Raw genomic sequence first — 23098 nt, 5'->3', positions numbered from 1 at the left:
TGCAGTGGTGGTTAACTTCAGCCTTATAATATCCTTGATAACAAGGACCAACAAAAATATCTTTACACTTTATAGGGTTTAATTTTTGTTATTTTACACATCCAAAACACAATTAACCCAAAAATATATTAAGAAGTTACTTTGAGGGAATGAACAAATAATAAAATGCATGCCCTCTTCAAACATTCCCAAAGCGAGTCCTGTCCTGAAAAAGAGTTGTTTTTAACACTTTCATAGACATTTACGAATTCTGGAGTCATAAGCTTTTTATGCTATAGTTTTGGGATTGAGTGCATGGTTTTTTTCCAAGAATTTTATTTTAATTCAATTTTGTAAAACTGTATTATATGATTTTGAATTATATGGATCATATTTTTAGTTGATGTTACATCTCCATAACCTCATGTATGGGACAAGAAGCATGGATCCAGTAACAATAACTTAAAAAAAATGTCGATTCAAGGAGCACATTTAAACATGTCATTTCTACTAATACATTTACTTCGTGTTTAGATGAAAATTTGTCAAATGATAGAATTTTAAATGTGGAGTAATCTAATTGTAAGCAATTAAATTCCAATCAATTATAAAATCACTTGTTTTGATTATAAAGTTTGGCAAATATTTCCATTGAAATTTGAAACAAATATAAATTTTGTTCTCATGATTTCCTTTTCTATCCTCATGCACTCTGTTGTGATGTGCATCACAACCACGAATCCCAGAATTGCGACAACAATTTAAGGACAAAGCTTGAGTCCTTCAAAAGTTTCAACAAAACCCAAGTTATCTTCTGCTAAGGAAAGAATGCTCAATCACAATCGCTTATAGTCATCGACGGTGGTGGTGATGCCAAAGGTTGTTCACAGTGTTGGTTGCAACTCAATGGATGGGATGCTCATCGAATGAAGGTGTGATGTTGGAACTGAAATTTGAATGACTACACCTTCTCAACCATTAAGCAAACTTGCTTTTCCTCCGATTAAATAAGATATGTTTTCTTTCTTTTCATTTCCTCTTATATTAAATGACATACATTAACATTTTTTCTCCCTTTCGTTTTTTTACTTTTCTTTTAATTTATTTCCAAAATCAAACATACACTAAATACGTTGACAATTCTGTAATACTGTACCACTGCATTCTTCTTCTTATTTCTCTTTTACAATACTCTGCGCCCTTTATTAAATGGCTAAGAAAATTTCTTTTGTTTGAAAAAGAGCTTAGCCAACAACTCTTTCTGAGACCCATGTGAACAACCACAACCGATCTCCAGCAATAATTGAAAATTGAATTTCGTCCGTCATCAATGAGGCCACCGTAGCAGTGTAGTCCGTTTGGCATAATAACATACTGAGCTGGACCTTCCCTTAGGCGTAGACGGTGCCAAACCATAAACATTAAATTAACTTTTTAATCATAACGTTTTCAAACGAATTTTTTTAATATATCACATTTGACCAAAACCAAATTAAAATAAAACTTTACCTCCTCACAGTTGTATAAGTAACAAAATGCATGTAGTGAGTTAAATTAGGTGATGAGGATCAGCTATTTCAAAACTCCATTATCCTTCTAAAGGTAATAAGATGATTAAAAAATAAGTCAATTTAAAAAAAAAATAAAAATAGGAACGTACATTAATATTGTAGGATTTTTATTACCAACGTTGTCTTTTTTTTTTACTTTGTTGTCTCTTGGAAACTACATATTTAAGCTGTGTCTGTTTCAAAGTGCAGAAAAACAAAAAATTATTGTTGTCAATGAAAAGCAAAGAAAATCACATAATGACACGCTAATAAAAAAAATTTCTTCGCAAAACTTTCTTTTCCAAGGTGAAAAAAGTTATATATATATATATATATTAATTTTCATTTATTTTTTATTTTAAACTTAAATTATGATTATGTGACATTATTTTAAATAATTATAATTATTTAAAATATAATTATTATTTAAATAAAAAATATAAACATTATAAAAAAATTATTATTATAAAAAACATAATTAATCATATTATATATAATAAATTATAAATATAAATAATAATAAAAATAATTATATTTATAATAATTAAAAAAATTATATTTTTAATAATTAAAAAAATTATATAATAATTATATTAATTAAAAAAAGTAAAGTTAAAAATAATAATTTTATTTAATATAAAAAATATTTTTTTATCAAATATTTATAATTATAAATATTTAAATAATATTTTAATTAAAAATAATTTATAAATAAATATATCAAATTAGTTTTTAAATATAAGGATAAATTTATAAACTTATATTTTTATTAATTAAAAAATATATAATTTTAATCACACTCATCACATCATTTTTTATAAAAAAATTTCACACTTTCCACTCTATTTACCTTAATCCAAATCTCCTAACTTTCTTTACACTTTCCTTTCAAATTATCACAAATTCACTTTCTCATTTTCACTTCCTAATCCAAACAAAGTCTTAAAGAAAAAAATTGTTTGTATTTTTTTTTCTGTTTATACTTCTAATCTTCTAATGTAATTGTTTAATTTCTTTTTATGTTTAATTTGATTTAGTTTCCTGCTTTAAATATATATATATATATATATATATATATATATATATTTATTTTTTTTTATGTGATGACGTAGAAATTTTATTGATTTTTGTTAATGTTTTTGACATTGGATATTGTCTTTCATTTTGGATTTTTTAATCTGAATTTGTGATTCGAAAAAATAACAAAATCGATACTCACAGTTCAATGAAACAAGAAATGGAGATAAAAACGAAACCAAATCTTTACATTTTGTTGCCACAACCAAAAACTGAACTACACATTCAAATAGCAAAGTGTCGTGATATATTAAAACCAAAGATTAGGTTGCGCCTTGGGATTCGAAAAATATTTAATTTGAATGTGGGTTTCAGTTGCGGAGTTGGAAATTTTGGAGAAATTTCATCGATTTTTGTGAATATTTTTGGCATTGGGTATTTTGATTTGTCCTCCATTTGGGATTTTAGTATCTGCATTATTTGTGATTTGAGTTTGGAGTTTCGTTTTAGTTGTGGCATCAGAATTTGTAAAGATTTGGTTTCATTTATGTCTCTATTTCTTTTTTTTAATTGTGAGTATGGAGTTTTCTAGCATTGTATAGTGACATTTTTGTCTTTTGGTTATGCGATTCTTTACCACACTGACGTGGAAAAACAATATTTAATTTGAATGTGGGTTCTAGTAGCGGAGAAATTCCATCAACTTTTGCTAATGTTTTTGGCATGAGTATTTCAATTTGCCCTTGAGATTTTTGGAGTTTAGTATCTGCATTTAGAATTTGAGTGGGGAGTTCTATTTTTGGTTGTGTTATCATAATTTGCAAAGATTTGATTTCGTCGGTGGGGATTTTTAGGGTTATATATTGGTGCATTTTTGTCTTGTTGTCAAGGAAACATTTTCGTTACAATAAACTCTCCTAAACAATCTAAATGACGTAGAAGCCTTCATTTTGAACTTCAACATTGAGCAATTTGTGCGGACAATTTCCAAACATGCAGATAATAATCTCGTAGGATGAGAATACAAAATACAAGTACAATTGTAATTAACTTCAAAATTATTCTTGTAAATTACCAATTTAATTCTTAAGTCATTTTTCTCTTGGTGCAATATTATGTTCGATACTGATATGCTCTCTTGGTACAATTACTGGTCAGTGTGTTCAAATTTTGTGTATTCTGGAGAAGTTGAGGACACTGCGATTTCGTGGTGGTAACCTAAATCTCTGGTCCAGATTTGGCCATTGGCTGAACCCAACACGAACATAAACTTTGTCAACGGAGATTTTAAGGCAGAGGACAAGAGTAGGTTTTGTGGATCCTGTCCGCGTCAGGAATAGGATTGTGTGCATGTGTTTCTATAGTTTATTACTATTATCATCAAATATTTTAAACTAAACTACTCATGTCTCACCTAAACCTTAGAGCTGTCATTAGCTCATATTTGTTTTTCTTTTCACATAAAAAAAATATCAAGCAGGTTATTAAAAGAAAATATATGAAATTAACTAATGATAAGTGTGTGAATCTAGTGCATTGATTCAATTTTCTAAAATATGTTTTTTTTAATGTCAAAATATAATTTATGGAAATGAAATATAGACAAAGAAGGTATAGATAGTAAATGAAATTGGTTGTACAATTGCAGACGTTTCGGTTATCTCCTCGCTCATTTCTTAAAGTTTTTCTTCCTCAAGTGCTATTGGTGCTTGGTCGATGTTGATTTGGAAAAGGTACTATAACAATCAAATAAATATATTTGTAACGGATTAAAATGTACCTTACACATTCGCAAAAGGTGGTTTATTTACATTGTTGGTCTTCAACTTTGGTTGTGATGGACTAAATATCAGTTGTCCACTGATGTGCGTCATGATCTCTTGTTTATAGGGAGATATATTAGTATATAGGTATGTTGGTGTATCTAAAGAATATTTTAATCATTTTTTAGTTAATTTGTATTTAACTTATTTGTCGAAGATAATTTTTGCATAATCCAAAACATGAACATGACTCATAAAAGACTTTTATAAATGTCGTTGATGTCATTTAATAAGTGCCTTAAAATATTCTTTGAAATGATCGGTTGATCGGTCATCAAAACCGAAACTGACTCTTACGGTTCTGGACTGGACTGGTGGTACAATTTGTAAATGTTTAGGAATAGATGTAGAATTGCATAGTACATTTGAATACCCTAGAGATCCTAAACCATTACACAGAAGAAGAAAAAAAAAATTAACCTTTCCACAAATTGGTTCTCCAGACAAATAAATAATTGAAATGTCAAGGTCACCGGCAGCAGCCCCAATTATTGAGTTTATATTTAGTTACAGTTTTTTAACGTGTTAAGTTTTCTACAATGAAACTTTGACAAATGGGAAAACATCGATAATAATAATAGTACGTTGAAACAGAGACCAAACTATTAATTTAACTCTAATCAAGTAACGTAACGCGTCACTCTCACAGCAAAAACAAAAGAAGAAGAAGAATATGTATATAACATACAAGATTTTGGGTAGAGTCTAGTAGTGTCTACACAATATCCGTGAACCCCATTCGCTCAGAATCCGTGAACCAGATTTTGTTCATTTGTTAAATAGGTAGCTGAGTTGAAGTTTGTTTCTTTGGGCTCTTACATTGTAGCTGTTCTTTGGAATCTGCCAAGAACCTTGCAGATTCAAAAATCATGGGGAACTGCATGGAGACACAACGAGATGGTGCAGAGGAGAAGCAAGAAGAAGAGGAAGAAAGAGGAAGAAGATTTGTGAAGGTGAAGGAGAGTGAAGGGAAGAATGGTGTGAGCATGAAAGTTGTGGTGACAAAGGAGGAGCTGAAATGGCTGATAGTTGAACTGCAGGAGAAAAAGGGAATGAGGTTGGAGGAAATGGTGGCAGAGATAGAAAGAGGGAGAGAAGAGAAAGTTGAGGGATGGAAACCTTCCTTGGATAGCATCATGGAGGCTCCTGAAATGCTTCAAATGCCTTAGCCTCACCACAACTTCCTCTGTAAATTCATCCATTTTTTCTTCTGCCATTGTTTAGTCTACTCAAATATGAACTAAGGGTTTTCGTTTGTTTTTCTTTTACTTTGATTTTCGTTACATTTATTGCAATAGATCTTCCTGGTAGATGGTGTGATGCTGTTTGATGTTTTCTGGTGTTAGGTTCTCTATTCATTCCAATATATAACTCTTTTTTTTTCTAAAATTTTAATTTCTATATGAAATTAAAAAAATATATCTTTTTCTTATAATATCAATTAGAATTAGGTTGTCAATGTATGATGTCTCTTCTGATTTACACTTTCTTAGTTTGTGCCAACTTAAATGAATTTTTTTATCCCAATATCACTATTAAAAATCAATTTTACAAAAAAAAATTATTAGTTTTTATATTAATTAAATTAGATATTACTTTTAGAGACTAAAAAAACTATGTATCTAAATTAATTTTTATTATTCCTAAATAGTTTCTGAATTATATCTAATTAGCTACTTAAGTTTTTAGTTACTAATTATTTAGATTCTAAAGTTAATATCTAAAATTTTGATATATCTAATTAGATACCAATTTAGAAATTATAATTTAAATATCAATAATTTTTTATAATATCTAATTTTATCAATATAATAACTAATCATTTATGATTTCTAAGATTCATTTCTATTTAATAATTTTATTGTAATAAAAAAATAGTGAATCGTTATTCATAATAAGAATATTATCCCCGTAAATGTCTCCTATGATAAAATTATCATTTGAGATCTATCCTTTTCTCTTATATATATTTTATAATTTTATAATAATAAAATATTATATTTAAATAACAAAATTTAAAATAAATAAAATATTAGTATTTATATGATTGTTAGATGGCACTATAAAATATAAAAGTTCTCAAGCTATTATGATGTGTTTATTTAACTTTCCATTTATGATTTTATATTTAAATTTTATTCAAAAATAGTTTCTTAATTTGTATAAATTTTCAAGTTCATGCGCACTATTAGCACACTTATATAAAATTAAAAATGCGAATAATAAGTTTTTTTTAATTTCTTGCTATAAAAAACACACTCCTTTCTTTAATAACAAATACTAAAATCACTTTTTTTTCCTTTTCTTTTTATGATATTTTAGTGCTTGAGAGAAAAAGACCAAGAGAGAAAAATAATTTCTCCTTTAGAATTCTCTTTATAATTATTTTTCCTATTGTTATTGTTTTCTATTTTGAAGAAGAATATTATAATATTTTTCCTTTAATAAAACAATATTACTATCTATTATTTGTTTTTCTAATATTTTAATTTTTTATTTTAGTTGTTTAGTTATGATTTTTTATGTTGCTATAATAATATTACATATATAATACTTAAATTAAACTTTAAATCTGAAAAATCATAAACTTTGATTTGATTTTTCTTTAAGTTGAATTTCTAAGGAATGATATATAATTAATATTTAAAATCATAATTATCAATTAGTTTAATTTCTTTAATAATTAAACTATCATCTTAACATCTAATTAAAATAATATTAATGCTTCATAGCTTCTTTTTCATAATTTGAAATACTAAACTAATGCTAGTTATTGTCACAATGTTTTATTACAGTATTATCATGAAATTCGATTATTTCAACTATAATTGAATAGTAACAAATAACATTTTATATAAGTTTTCTTTAATATGAAACTTCATAATATGATTATTTTTAATTATTCTGAACTTCTTGCTATTTGAGTAGTTAACTATATCATAATATATTTATAATAATTTTGTAATGCCTTTTTAATATAAAGACAGTTTAAGTAAACTAATTAACAGGCCCAACTAGGTTTTAAGAAAGAAAAAAGGGCTTTAACAGATGGCAACTTCTTCCTGCAACTCATCATTTCCAGAGAAGAATGTTTTGCCCCTTTAAAAAATATTTCTGGATTGTTCTTTCCAAAATATTTCCGAAACATCTTTTCTGGAATATGTTTTATGAATTCCGGATTTATCAATTTGGAAATTAAAAAAAATGTGTTATGGAAAAAGTGTTCTGCAATTATTTTTTGTCTTCCAAATTTCTATTTTAGAAATACTTTTGCTTACGGAAACATTATTCCAAAAATACCTAAAACTGTAAAGGATAATTTTAGTATTTTTGACAATTGTAGGGGTGTAAGAAGAAATTGACTCAACAGATCAATAGAATGGCATTGGTTGCTGCACCCCTGACATTTTTTACATGCACCCAACCAACTTTGAATTTTTTAAATTGTTTTCTAACTGAAAATTCAAAATTAAAACATATTTTATGAAAAATAAAATTCAGAATACTTTTTGTGATTTGGAATAAAATTGAAAAATTAAGATCTCATTACGAAAAAGCAAATCCAAAATAAAAAAATATAATTCAGAAACGTATTTTAGAAAAGAAATTCCGAAAACGTATTCCAAAATTGAAGTATTATGAAAAATCAAATTTAAAAATATAATGTATTTCGAAACATACCTTCTCTCTTTTAAAAACTAAAAAGGTCATTTTTGTCATACAAAGAGGTGTATGTAAAAAACATTGGATGCGGGAAGTAATTGCCTCATTACAACTAATATGGGCCTTACACTTTTTAAACACATTTAGAACTAATATTTTATGACAGCTTCTTTCTGCACCTCATGGCTTTTTCCGGCCCATACTAAAAAGCACATTTACTATTATACTATTTAATAAAAAATATTAAAAAATAAAATATAACTTTAACTTAATTTAATTTAACTTACTTTCACTTTGTCTTCCTTTCTCCTTCACTCCCAGCACCGCACACCCCCATCCATCTCCCACCTCCTTCAACCTTTCTCCTTCTAAAATTCTCCTTCTCTAAAAGCTTCTATTCCTTCTAAAACTCTCATTTTTCATTGTCATCTTCATTTACATCATTTACAGGTTAGTAATTTCACTTTTTTTAATTTTGATGTGAAATGTGATAAAAGGCACAGTGTAGTCTCGTAACCATTCACACAAATAGTTACCAGATTTGGTATTGAATTACGTAATACGGTGGATTTAAGTTAGGTTCCGGATTACATAATCCGATTGATTTTTAATCAGGTTATGGATTACGTAATCCAATGGATTTTAGTTAGGTTTCGAATTACCTAATTCGGTAGGTGTTAGGTTTTCAACCAATTCTGGATTACATAATCCAGTAAAGTTTAGTGTTTAATAAGTTTCGGATTACATAATTCATTAATAACAACATTTTAGTTAGGAATCCGAATTATGTAATCTGGTAGGTTTATCCAATTAAGTTCTTCATCGCATAATCCAGAAGTTGCATATTTTGTGCTAAGTAATCCACAAAGTTGGTTTTGATTTTTGTGTTTTTTTATATTTTATATTATGTACTATAGTTATTATCACCACCGTAGTTAGCATCACAGTGCACGACCTCAAGCACCACAACCGGCACCCCACCACCACAGCAAGCACTTTCTTTTTCACTCGTGCACAAAATTATAACAAAACTTTTATTTTTATTTCTTTTAAGTGAAGGATAATTTTAGTATTTTAAAAGTTTATGGAGGTGGGGAAGAAACCATAGAGGTGCATGAAGAAGCTGTCATATTTTATACATATTTTTCAATATGGTTGTCCTTTTCATATAAAATTCTTAAAAGATTTGTAATTAATGTTCTAATCCACTGTTCTAAACAATAAAAGTGTAGACATTTAGTGATGTGGGTGCAAGTAACGTGGTAACGGATGAGAAATAGAGACGTAATAAATGCTAATAATAATAACTTTAAATGGGGTAGATGGAATTTAAGCAGTGTCCATTGATGATAGGACCAGCACACATGGACATGCGTCATCAATTAAAACTTCAAACTTACAAATTTTGTATTTTATCTTCTTTTTCTCTGCAAATTATCCAAAAAGCAATTTCCTAAATTGCCACTCTGCGATTTCAATACAAAATTATTACAACCAAATTGTAAGTTGTTCAAGGTGTCTGTTTATCATTGCTTGCACTTTTCTAGTCAACGCAAGTTTGTGTAGCTTTTCGTGAAGGTAATTTGCTAACGCTTTAGTCAAGCTTAAAAGTTGCAGTCATAACTTTAACCATATTTCATATTCATTATATAATATAAATATTTCATAATATATAAAAAGAGAGCCTAAAAGTAATTTTATAAACCGTAAGATAAAATTTAGTTATATCTAAATTTAATAATATCATCTAAATTCTATTGGTAAGATCCAGTTCAATTTAATAATATCATAAAAGATATACAGTGTTATGAACCAAATTTGATATCGCGTATAAATAAACTGTTTATAATATTTATATTTAAAGAAATTAATGTCATATCAACATAAAAAAAAGATTTTGAATAATCAATCTTAAATAGAAAACAACATTTATTATTGAATTAGGTCAATAACAATATCAATACAAAAGAAGGTGGAAATTTTAGTATATATAAGAGAATACATCAGAAAGAAAGATAAATTATACACTAACTAAAAAAACACATATTTTTTATTACACGAATATTCAAGATTTGAGATTATCAACACTCTCATATGTAACACTATTATAAAAAAAAATATTGATTTTTATCAAACCATCCACCACCATGAATCACTCATATATATATATATAAATATGTAATCTCATCAAGAGTTTTCAAGTTTTTATTAGATTGGTAATTTTCTCTATTCTGTGATGTTGAAAACTTAGCTATGCGACAGCAGATATCTAAAATTAGAACAAGGAGATTATCAAGTTAAAGAGTAAACTTTTTGCTTAATCAAAGGAAAAAATGAAGAATATATATTTTTTTTTGCAATGCTAAACCGAATTTCATAAAGAAAACAGATTCTCACAAGAGATGGATCAAAATCTGAAAAACTGTTGGTCTTAGAACAAAAACGAAGAATAAACTCTTAAATTTGTTTTTATTGAGAACTTAATAAAGGGTTCTGACACCAGTGAAACAAGTGTTTCAGGGTAATAATGTTAAAAACGTTGTTTACCCTTTCAGTTATGGCTTTTTGCTTCGTAGGGTTGCATTGCATATATGTTACTAAAGCGAATGAAACAAAAAGAGAAGAAGGCCAAGAAACATAAAGAACCTATTGAATTTTCCAAATAAAGAAAAATGAAAGAAGAGAACAACATAAAAGAAGCCAATACCTTATTATACAATCTCAGAAAGAAGAGAGAAAATACAAAAATACAAGTTTATATAAACCCAACCAAAACATTCAAAGTCCTATTAATACAATATTATCAGTAATCTGTACAGAAGGAAAGACCTAACTTAAACTTTGTTGATCTCAGTAAACTCAGCACCATGCATATATAACTGCATCACCTCAATTTGCTGCATGTATCTTCTCATGGTCTTGTCTTCATCAAGAAAAGCATGCATATAATTAAACTTCAGAATTTAACATATATGTATATCTCTAGCGTCATGAATCGAGCCTCTGATAGAGATTTCAGTATATATTAAAAGAGACACACCAGAAAGAAAACACTCAATTAATACTATACTTATTTTTTCTGCGCCTGAATCTTGTAAGTTTGAGATCATCATTACTCTTGTCTGAAACATTGATAATTGTGAAAAATATAACAGATGAATTTTATGGTTGGTGTAAAGTAAAAGTATAACAGATGAATTTTATGGTTGGTGTAAAGTAGACACAACCCTAACTCGGTCTAGTGGGAGAGCTACAAGCTCACGTGCAACATCCTTGAACTCGAGAACTCCTCCTTCTCTGCATTTTGACAGCAACCGAGCAGCTTCTTCCTTTGTCATCTTTACCTTCACTCTGATCGTTTCTTTTCCTCCTGATTCATTATCACTGCACCTTCCTTGCACCACCTTCTTCTCTTTCATCTCTTCTCCAAAAATGGAAGCTTCTGAATCTGCGAAACGGACACTTTTCTTCACTTTCTTGCTTTCCCCTGAAGATTTCTTTCTGTTAATTAACTCGTCTCTGTACACTGCCTCCGTGACTTTGAGTTGTTGTTCTACTTTTCCATTGAGGCACGCAAACATGGTGTTCATCGTGTTAAGGATGTGATCAGAGGTAGCAGAGAGAGATCAGAGGAAGATGGCTACTGGGAGAAGTGGAACCTGGATTTAATTTATAGCTATTTTTCCAATCAAAATTTTAAACTTTAATTATTTATTATTTAGATCTAAATTTGATAGTAAAAATATTGATAATTAATTAATACTAATTAAGAAATTATTTATTAATAAAAAAAGTTATTTAAAAATTAATAATTAATATTTTAATAATTAATTATTTAAATTCTAAATTTATAATAGTAAATATATTGATATAATTAAATATTAATTTTAAAATTATTTATCAATAATAAAAACTAATTTAGAAATAACTATTGTTTTATCTAATATCTAATTTAGTAAATATAATAATTAATTATTTTTTATATGTAAAGTTGATTTTTATTTGATAATCTTTTTAGTGTTTTTTTATGGATAGTAATTTATGATTAAGTAATATTATATTTCCTCTGTTTTTGTTTGTGTGTGGATTAAGTATTTTCATAATTATTTAAATCAATTTTATTTCAAAATAATTTTATTTATTTATTAATAGTTATATAATAGGAGTGAGATGTCGATTGACTTGTCCTACTCATCATGCATTTAGTTTGCAAAAAAAAAGGATGAGCTGGCTTTAAAAAAAAAGTCTTTTATAATTTGTTGTTTTAAAATTTAAATATCTTATTAAAAAATAAAATTTATTATAAATATAACAATTAAGAAACTTAAGAACTATTTACGACGAATAAACAATGGAGAAAAAATATTATGTACCAATCCAAAATTTAAAAAAATTACAAAATTTTACACAACTTGTTTACCTATATTAAATGTTTTGTTTGTTATCCACTTCTTTTTAAACACTAAAAAAAAATCATTACATAAATTTTTTTTTATAAACTTAAAAAAAATTATTGATATTTAAAATAATTTATTATAATAAAAATTTATAAAATAATTTATAAATTGGTATATTAAGATTTTAGCAGCTAATAATAACGTATATTCTTCTAAATTAATCTTGACTAATATGTTAGAGACTAACCTAGAATCTAAAATATTAATATTTAAAACTTTGATAGTTAATTTAAAAATTATTTTATAATTTTTTATTAATAATAAAAACTGATTTACATGTCAATAATATTTTAGTCTAAAATAGTATATAATATAGTTAATATAGTGATTAATTATCTTTTATTTCTAAATTTTGTGTTACTATTTAATAATTTTCTTATAGTGAAACTATAACCTTTCTAAATATTAATCTTATAAGTTTTTGGTAATAGAAAATGTTTGTCTAGTTAAATGGAATTTTTGATTAACTAAATTAATGAAAGTGATTAATATGTGTAAGAAAAATGTGAATGAGATAAAATAAAATGAAAAAAAGTGTTACATTAATATATGACTTATTTTCTGAAATTTTAGGCGTCAATGCAAAGAAAGGTAAATTAGTGAAGTTTAATTTCAGTGATTGAGCCATTGAGGGTCCCTCCACCTATGTGTCTTTTATACTAAAAATACAAAGGTAGGTTCCACTTACATGTGTTCTTTTTGGATTATAAGTGAAAAAGAGAGAGAAACATAAGTGAAAATACAATAGCAAAAACTGTGTTGTTTGGATTTGATCAAACATATGAAGAAAAGGACAAATTTTTGTTAGAACTTATTTGAATAAGCAGAAGGATGAAAGGAATTAAATTGAAGTGAATGCAGTTTTAGTCCTTTGTTTTGTTGATTAGTTCTTGGCCAATTCAAGAGAGTGACATTTATCTGTCTTATCTAATCCTCTATTTACACTATGAAGGTGATGTTTAAGGCCCTATTTTCCGTCACTACTTTTCATTTGCCTTTGCTTAATTGCTTATCGTGTAAGACTAGTTCAACTTGAATTATCTTTTAAGTTACAACTTTAATCATGCCTATATTTTTTTTTATCTATAATAACAAAATTTAATAAATAGAAATACTATTGATAAACACAAAAATTCACTTCCTTGAAGCGAAATATGAATTACAGAAAAAAGTTAAGTTGTAAAAAACATTTTAACCATAAACTATATTACAAAGTGGACTTTAAGCTTGACTCAACTCCATAAAACCGGCACAATAAGATGAGGTTTGCATCCACTTATATACTATGAAAGACTCTAATCTCTAGTCGACATGGGATCTCCAACACACTCCCCTCACGCCGAGACTGTCAACTAGTGCGTGAGACTATATATTATGGGTGGTCCGATAGCGGCCTGACACGATAGGTCCAACACAAACACTCACTAGGATAAGCTTGAAATGTCTCTGATATCATATTACAAAGTGAACTTTAAACTTAACTCAACCCCATAAAACCAGCTCAATGGGTTGAGGTTTGCACCCACTTATATATTATGAAAACTCTAATATTTAGTCGATTTGAGATTTCCAACAGACTATTCCAAGAATAAAGCTGTCACTAAGAGTATCTCTCCCCCACATTAAACCAAATACAAGCAAATAAACCTTACTATTCATCAAGTATATCGTACAAAACTTGGTAACATCTTACAAAAGTGCAGAAAATAATGATGAACAACTTGTATGCTATAACAATGTGAGCAGTACTTTTCATATTAATTTATCAGTTGAAATCTGTTTTATGCATTAATCCAAAATAAAATCAAGAACTAACCCAACAAGAAAACTCTATAAACTTATTTCCAATCATATGAAACTTTGTTGTATATATCATCAAAATAATACTTATAAAAATTGAGTTTTACCATGTAATTGAGATATTCAAAGAAAATTACAATTTTATCCTTCATTAGTACTTTACATTTCTAAGTTTAACTTGCTTTCATTGCCAACCCAGAAAAAAACCTTCTAGAAAGTTTCACTGTCCTGACAGCTTTATCATGTGTATTTGTTAATTTTGATAATGATTCATTTTTGAAAGAAAACAAAATTGACTCATTAATTTTAATCATTTTTTTTTCTTTTATATTTTTTATTTTGCAAAGTTGGTATACCATGTCTAATTTAAATAATTTTAATAAAACAATCTACTAATTAACATAAAAGCACGATGAAATGGGATTTATGGTATTTATTCATGGTGTTGGGATTTATGCATGGGAAAATTCTTGAACGTATTAAAAACTCATCTATGAATAGGTGTATTAAAATCTGTCTTTACATGAAAAAGTGTGAATTACTTTTTCTACCTTTCTTATTCTGTCTTTGTTGATGAAGATGAGAGTAAGACTTAGAAACTAGGGATTGAGTTTGGATCAGGTAAGAGTTAAGACTAGGTCAATGTACTTATTAAGAACAAAAATATATACTATTTTTAATTTTTTATTAAAATAGTCATATTTTATTTTTCTAATAAATCAATACAGGGAGAAAAATTAGTTTGGGTTTTTTTTAGGTAAACATTGCAATAGCGTGGAACGAAAAATATTATTGTTACAATAAATGTGTTGACGAAGACTATTTTTGCAACTAATTATAGTTTCATTAACAAATTATTACTATTATTTCATTTTTATCGTATTTTTTAATTAAAAAGGTTAATTTGATATTTTTTTTACTAAATCAGAAGACTTGTTTTTTTATAACAAATAATATGAAAATAAAAATTAGTATTTATAATAAAAGATGAAAGTCATTACAAATCATATATTATTGCCAATAAAAAAAATTACAAATCATATACTTATTACAGATAGATGTCATTAATTTAAATAAATAAAATTTATTTAACAATACATAAATGTTTGTTTTATTTTAATGATAGAATTTTAATTTGCAAAATATTCATCCTATGAGATTGATATCTAATGGACTAATTTAACCTTTTGAATTTTATATTCAATTATAATAGTTATATAAAAAACCAAAGTATAAGTATAACTAAACGTTTAACATAAAAACACACTAAATATTCAATTTTGTGTTATAGAATAAAATCATTAAATAAAAAATAATTTTATTAATAAAAATAATTAATTATTATATTAATTAAATTATATTATTTTAGAAACTAAAAAAATTATTGATATCTAAATTAGTTTATATTATTAATAAATATTTTCTAAATTAATTCCATAAATGTCTGAGTAAATAACTTCACAAACAAAGAATATATAGTATCGAATTGGAATATAAAAATATTTATAGAAGTTATACTTTTGTTGCTAGTCGGTGGAAAATAGTTATATGTTAGATATTTATAACTCAATTGGTGAAATAGAATCTCTTTCAAAAAAACATGTATTTTTTTACTATCGCAAAAATATTTTTTTTGTTGTGAATGAACAAAATTTTAAGAAAGTGTCCTCAGGTAAAATCATAATTATTGATATGAACTTTTCTATATAAAAGGGAATCTTTTATTACAATAGAAAGTAATATTTATTAAGAATTAAAATTAACTAATTAAATATTAATTTAATTTTTAAAATAATATTTAATTTAATTAATATGATAACTAATTATTTTTTATCTTTAAAATTAACTTTTATTCAATATGATCGAAATTTATTATTGTATTCAAAATATCTTTATTGTGTATGTAAGTAATGTTTTAGAAGTGTCAAAATGATATGTTGAGACGAAGGTTGACTCTGTAGACTGAGAGGTGTAACCCAATTCTAGTCAGCTTCATGTTTAGCCGCAATCATAATAAATTTTAATAACATAAAAAAACTTATTAAAAATTTAATCAATTATTATCAGTAATTAACCTAAAAATATGAGATAATCTAGACTCAATATCAACAATGTTTTGGATGAATTTGTATAAATAGGTAATCATTTGGTTAAATTAAAAGTACGTTTCTCTCTTTTAGAGTGTCGAAATAATATTCAACCGTATCGAGAATCCGAGGAGTTTCAGGTTAACATTGTTTACATAAAAAATATGTTTTATAAAAACTAATTATAAAATAAATACTTTTTATAATGTTATTCTAGTTTTTTTGTTTATTGTAAGTAATTAAATGAATTTAAGAAAATAGTTATAAATCTAAAGAACAAAAAATAATCTACAGCTACTAATAAATATATTTTTTTAATTATTCTGTAACCTTTTTATAATAATCAACTAATCTTTTATTAATATAACTATTATTTGCTCCTATACACTATAATCCATAACATTGAATAAAAAGGATCATTCTGGCCGTTTTACTACACTATAATCTATAACACTAATAAAAGGGATTATTCTCACCATTTTATTATTTGAATACGTTTTTTTAAACTAAAATAACTATCCACACTACTAAAAAATTATTAAATATAAATTAATTTTAGAAATATAAAATAATTAATTATTATAATAACTAAATTAAATAATATTTTAAAGATTAAAAAACTTATTGATTTATAAATTAATTTTTATTATTAATAAAAAAAATTAAATTAGTATTTAATTAGCTACCAATATTTTAATTACTAATTATTTAGATTCTAAATTTAACTAATTATTTAGATTTTAAATTTGATAGCATGTTAGCTAATTAAATACCAATTTAAAAATTATTTATAAATAATAAAAACTAATTTATAAACCAATAATTTTTGTACTCTCTAAAATAATATCTATTTGGTATAACAACTAATTATTTTTTGTCTCTAAAATTGATTTCTATTAAATGATTTTCTTGTAGCTCTATATAAATAAAAATTACAAGAACAAATTATTTAAAAACTACAAAAATTAGCTATATTTATTTTTAATTGGACTATTTTACCCATTAGTAAATAAAAAAATAATTTATTTATTTAGTAAAATAAATAATTAAATAACTTTTCTTTATTTCAAAATAATTAATAACTTTTCTTTTTTAAAAATAGTAATTATTTAATTGTTAATACTACTTTTACAAAATTATATATATACATATTTAATTTGTATTCTTTTGGAATCAATTATTCATAAAGATAATAAAATAATAATAATAACACAATATATTTTTAATTTAATAAAAATATGAATACCGCGAGAGCCCATGCGTATTTATTTTGGTTTTTATAAATTGTAGGTAAAATAAATAGATTCATAAACACTATTTTTCTTTGTGATTCTTATGTAAGAAAAAATTTATTATTATAATATTATAATAATTTCAGATTTTAAATTATTTTTTTTTTTTAGGTATATAGTAAAATTTGAAATGTTATTTATAAATTTATGTGATATATTTGTAACTATTTTTAGTTATTAATTATTTTTTTATTTTACTCTCTATATTTTTAATTGTTTTTTTAAATAAATTACTTATTTATAATAAAATAATATTTATAATGAAAATATTGATTTTGTAATTATTTTTTATAATTTAATAAAAAGAACTGTATATACTACCATTTTTTTAACTTTTTTGGTGTGATATTTTAATTGGATAATTTCTTCTTTTAATAAATAAAAATAATATTTATTTATTTGATAAAAGAAATAATTGAATAATTTTTTTTATTTCAAAATACTAAATATATTTTTTTCTAAAAAAACAACGGCTATATAATTCTTTTAATATTATTTTTGAAATATTATATGTGTAGATTTTATATAATATCATTATTTTTAATTATTATTCACAAAAATAATAAAAATTAATTTCTTTATTTGTTTGTTATTAGTACAAGAGCATGTCTTTTCACTCATAGTTAACAATTGTATATGTATATACTAAAAAGAATTATATTGTTTTTACTAATAGTTATAGATAATAAAAGAAAAGAAGCTAATTTTAACCTAGATTAATACTGTAAAACTTGAAAACCTGTTGAAAGTTGAAATCAGAAAATCTACAAGTTCTCTTTTTCGTCCCCACAAGCCCTTTGTTTCGTTTACGTAGTCAGCAATGGGTGCAGGTCACGCTATGAAAAGAATTCCTCGTATCAAGTTTCCTCAGAGACATCCCAAGCCTTCTGGTAATTAGTTATAAGCATTTCCTTTTCTTTTTCTTCGCTATTCACTATCCAATTCTTATTCATTCAGATCTTATAATTGCAAAGCATAAACCAAATTCGATCACTGCCTCCAATTTCTCATAGACGCCTCATACGATCTAAATTTTGCTTCCGTGCAAAATTTCGGTTTCTTTTCTGGATAAATTCGAGATTCGTAGGCTTGCCACTGTTATCTTCATTTAAGTTTTGCAATTAGATTTGAGGCATTTCCTTTCCTCTAGCTTTTTTGTGATGTCTTTCCTTGCCTATGTTGTTAATTGCTGAATTTAATTGGAAATTAACCTCTGATGCACGGATACAATAAGTATATTGGATGTTTTGAAAAATAGTAATAAGATGATATGCTTATTTTGAAAAGAAAATGATAAGATATAAGTATCGGATACTGGTTATATAAACAACCATTTAGCTTTTTCTTGGATGTGAATGCTACCACAACATGTTAAGAAGTGAATTTAACGCAAACTCATAAAACCGGCTTATAAAGTGAGTTTTGCAACCACTTATAATAAAGAATGAAATATCCTAATCTCTAGATGCGGAATCTCCAACATCCCTCATGCTGAAACTACCAACTTGTGTGTGGAAATATATGTTATGAGTGGTCCGATAGCGGGTGACATGATAGACTCAACAAACTATCATTAGGATAGATTTTAAAGGACTATGATACCATGTTAAGAAGTGGACTTTAAGCCTAACTTAATCTCATAAAATCGGCTCATAATATAACATATTCTTTTTAATTTAAGTTTTTGGGAATGTTGGTTTGTGACATCGGAAAGAAGTCTAGAGTTCTCTTTGTTGTTCCCCTTTTTCTATTGAGAAATTAACTTTCAGCACAAGTGAGCCTGTGGTTATCCACGCTTAGAACCTTTCTGCGTAGATGTCCATATCCGTTGATGTTAATCTTGTATGTAATTGAATGAATAGGCTGGTTCTAGTAGGGGAGTGGTTTATATTATCAGAGATTATAAAATGAGTATATAAATCACTTTTGGTTATTCCTTCTCAATCTCCTCTCAAAATTGAGAATTCGAATATAAGAGATGGTAACACATAAATCTCTGATACCTCTCAAAGAGAGGATATGGAAAGAAGTTTCACAACGTGGTAACTTCACAAAATAAAAAATACAAAGGTTTCACAGTTTTCACTAAAAATAATTCATGCTCAAGCTTAGAATTCTATTTATCTTATATGCTTTATGGATAGATATTCATTGATGAACTCTTTGAATCTTTTGGTCAATATATAGGCATCAAGAATATGATTTGGTGTAATCTTTAGCAATGATATCTCTTTATGTATGATAACGTGTTCTCAAATCTTCTTGACTTGATTTGGTCTAGATCAACGTTTTGAGTAAGGAAGGTTGCACTTCCTTTTGCATGGTGCGTGAATAAACAAGGAAATGTTGCAAAATATACGCAAGAATAATATTCAAATATAAACATATTCATATTCACCCATAATCAATTATCTCATATGTGTATTGTTTCTGAATCTTAGACAAATAATTAATTTCCTTACATAAAAGGGTAATGCGTTGGACACTGTATGCTTATATTAAGCATCTGCAGTCTTAAACTTACTCGTTGTATATATTTCTCTTAGTGTCGAAATAATGTGTGATTACAGACATTAAATGGATAAAGATCAATCAAACTGTAAGACCGTCTTGCTTTGAACAGGATGACCATTAGAAAGTTTGATGATGCCACAACTTCATAGAGCACACAATAGAAGGTTCATAGCATAGAATAGTATCATGTAGAACTTCTAATAAATTTCGTTCATAGTTATGATCAAAACTTTATCTAATGAAAGAGAGTTTAGTGGTTCTTGATAGAAGCATATTGTCTAAGCCTCAACACTAATCAATGTTATGACGAAGAACCTAAAATGTTCTTTGCCCACATGAACAATATTGATGCATCTCAGAAGCCATTGAAGAACTCTAATGCTTATGCTGATGATGTGTATTTCCAATGTGTAGAACAATGTTAGGAAGGGTTGTTATTGTAGTGTTATTATTATGGTCCAACTCCTTATACGTGGTTAAAGTACCTAGCAGTGTAAAGTGTCTGGTTGGGAATTGCCAGATTTCAACTGCTTCCTTTATATTTTGCTTGCAAAGTTCAGTTTATTAGAGAGAACCAAACATCTCCAACGATAAAAGTGCTCTAGAACTTTCTGCATAATTTGCGATTCTGTTTTTAGCAACTAGTTAATATGTTTACAGATATAACTGCTTAAGCCGCAGCAATTGCAGTTATCTACCTATCCTAAGAAATGGAATTAACTAGTACTGAATCATTCAAATATCAGAAACCACCCTACTTAATAACCTGCTGCAGTCACTAAATTATTTGTTATCTAAGTATAATATTTGACACCGATAGTTTAAACTTGGTTCTTCTTTTTCATTCTGATAAATCTTGTCAAAAGGCACTATTCTAGCAACCAAGTTTGGTTGATCAGAAACATTAACTGGTTATCATGTAATTTTGGAGTTTTCTTTAACTGTTTTTTATTCATAATAGTTAGATATCTGTGAAGACTGTTATATCAATTGTTGTTTAGTTTCCGTGGTGAGACAATGATTCAATTGTACAATTCTTTTATAAATTTCGTTGCAGGTTCGGCACCTGAGACTCGAGCTTTGTCTTCAAGAAATGATGGCAGTTTACCGCCCGTTACCAGTTCAAAAGCCTCAAACGCACTTGGAGGGAAGGCCTCTATTCAACCCAAGAGAACTCCCGTGTCCAAAGAGGAGATTGAGGCAGTTTTGGTATGCAAAATTCCTTGCAAGGTTATTCATATCTTCATTTACCATACTCACCTTTGCATGTAAACCAAATAAATTTTTGGTTCTAGAAAAAGGTTGGATTCCTATCTGATTCACCACTGACATGAACTGCTATTGAAATGTGCTACTAGTTAGGCCTTTTGCCTGGTCTGTGGTTTCTTCTTTCTTTTCTATGTTTTTTTTTTTTTAAAAGTTATACATTTTCTGAGATCATTCTAGCATTCTGCTTGAACATTTTTTTTAATTATTTGATCATTGATGTTCTTTTGTGATTATCGGGGAATTAATCCTCGTTGTATCTCTCTAGAAGGATTTTCTGGTTTGTTGATTTTTTTATACTAATAGAAACATTTTCTGTTGTGTTTGTGGCAGTTGGGCGGCGGGTTCTGAAATTCATTATTCAAAGTTGACGGTTCTTTTTGTCACCAAGTCCTGTGCATAAACAATACACTGATTTTAATTGTCAATAATTGATATACGCAAAGGATTAAGATTGTACACCATGATAATCTCCCCCTTATTCAAATTGAATATTGACTCGAGAGAAAGAAGTTTCAAGTTTTGGTTATCTTGTTAGAGATGTTTGATCGATTTCAGTTGTAAATATATTTGTTATCTTAATTTTTATTTGATCTATAAATAAAATATTCAGTAATTTGAATAGATGCGTAATCATTATCTAATTAATAAAACATAACTATTTCATGATTTCTTTTATCATTTTTCTTGTGTTTAACATTCATTTCTTTACAAATGATGTATATAAAAATATGGCATTAGAGTTCTGAGTCATTTTTTTTCTTCTCTGTTCTTTTTCATTATTTTTTCATCATGGCAAGTCAAACCCTATACAACTTTACTAATCCCTCCCATCCATATTATCTTAGTAGCAATGAAAATCTAGTCTTGGTTTTCGTTCCTTCCCTTTTAACTAAAAATAATTATCAGAAATGGGTGTGGTTTATGTAAACATCCTTATAATCAAATAACAAGTTGTGATTTGTTGACGAAAGTCTTTCGTCAATGCCCCTCCACAATCCTTTGCACGAATTGTGGAATCAGTGTAATCAAATTGAGATTTCTTGGCTTCGCAGTGCTATGATGGTTTCAATCCTTAAATCTATTCTGTGGATGGATCTTGTTGTTGACATTTGGAATGATGTGTGGAATAGGTTTTTGCAAGGTATAACTTTTGCATTTCCACCTAGGTTAAAGAAAGGGAATATGACGATGTCAAAATATTTCACAAGATTGAAAATATTTTGGGAGGAATTAGAGATCATGTTAATGGATCTCATGCCATCTATCACATGTGTGTTCTTTCTAATCGTTCAATATGAATGGGAATTCGGAACACCACTTCTCATTAGTAGCAATGAGATTGACAAGGTGCTAATGAATATTGTGGTTGATAAATGAAATTTCAGTGAAAGACATGATAGAGATAGGGAGATCGATTTTACTAGACAAGATGGAAAGGGAAATAGTTCCTATTTTTGTACATATTGTGACAAAAATAACCATATGGTGGACACGTGTTATCAAAAACATAGTTTTCCACTGGGTTACCGACTCAAGCAAGGAGCAATAAAATCTGGTAATACAGTTATATCATTAATGACCAAGGAGAGATATTGCTCTGAGGCTAATCCATCCAATTCTAACATTAAGATTTTTCAAGAACAATAC

The 23098-nt window shown here is 26.8% G+C and overlaps 3 protein-coding genes across 4 annotated transcripts; 2 read left to right on the top strand and 1 right to left on the bottom strand.

Annotated features, from left to right (window-relative positions):
* Positions 1-5238: 5238 nt before the first annotated feature.
* Positions 5239-5538, top strand: LOC137809372 (uncharacterized). The gene has a single exon (XM_068610495.1). The coding sequence runs from the start codon at positions 5239-5241 to the stop codon at positions 5536-5538; it is 300 nt and encodes a 99-aa protein (XP_068466596.1).
* Positions 5539-11232: 5694 nt separating this feature from the next.
* On the bottom strand, positions 11233-11622 carry LOC137809371 (uncharacterized). Its single transcript, XM_068610494.1, has one exon. It carries the CDS (start codon positions 11620-11622, stop codon positions 11233-11235), a length of 390 nt encoding a protein of 129 aa, XP_068466595.1.
* Positions 11623-18398: 6776 nt separating this feature from the next.
* LOC137811478 (uncharacterized) lies at positions 18399-22072 on the top strand. Of its 2 annotated transcripts, none has more exons than XM_068613260.1 (3): positions 18399-18558; positions 21240-21391; positions 21782-22072. In XM_068613260.1, exons 1-3 carry the CDS (start codon positions 18489-18491, stop codon positions 21797-21799), a joined length of 240 nt encoding a protein of 79 aa, XP_068469361.1. In that variant the 5' UTR covers positions 18399-18488; the 3' UTR covers positions 21800-22072. The 2 variants fall into 2 exon arrangements, with proteins under 2 accessions (XP_068469361.1, XP_068469360.1); XM_068613259.1 differs by having other exon boundaries at positions 21240-21412.
* Positions 22073-23098: the final 1026 nt, after the last annotated feature.

The sequence above is a fragment of the Phaseolus vulgaris genome, chromosome 2, assembly GCF_000499845.2.
Source record: "Phaseolus vulgaris cultivar G19833 chromosome 2, P. vulgaris v2.0, whole genome shotgun sequence".
Classification (NCBI taxonomy): domain Eukaryota; kingdom Viridiplantae; phylum Streptophyta; class Magnoliopsida; order Fabales; family Fabaceae; genus Phaseolus; species Phaseolus vulgaris.
The sequence above is the reverse complement of the archived record's forward strand: the minus strand, read 5'-3'. Positions and strand labels throughout refer to the sequence as shown.

Excerpts from the sequence above, each read along its gene's own strand:
- LOC137809372 (XM_068610495.1), top strand. The coding sequence starts at position 5,239 with ATGGGGAACTGCATGGAGACACAACGAGATGGTGCAGAGGAGAAGCAA.
- LOC137809371 (XM_068610494.1), bottom strand. The coding sequence starts at position 11,622 with ATGAACACCATGTTTGCGTGCCTCAATGGAAAAGTAGAACAACAACTC.
- LOC137811478 (XM_068613259.1), top strand. The coding sequence starts at position 18,489 with ATGGGTGCAGGTCACGCTATGAAAAGAATTCCTCGTATCAAGTTTCCT. Across the intron at positions 18,559-21,239 it reads GAGACATCCCAAGCCTTCTG|GTTCGGCACCTGAGACTCGA; the intron begins GTAATTAGTTAT and ends ATTTCGTTGCAG.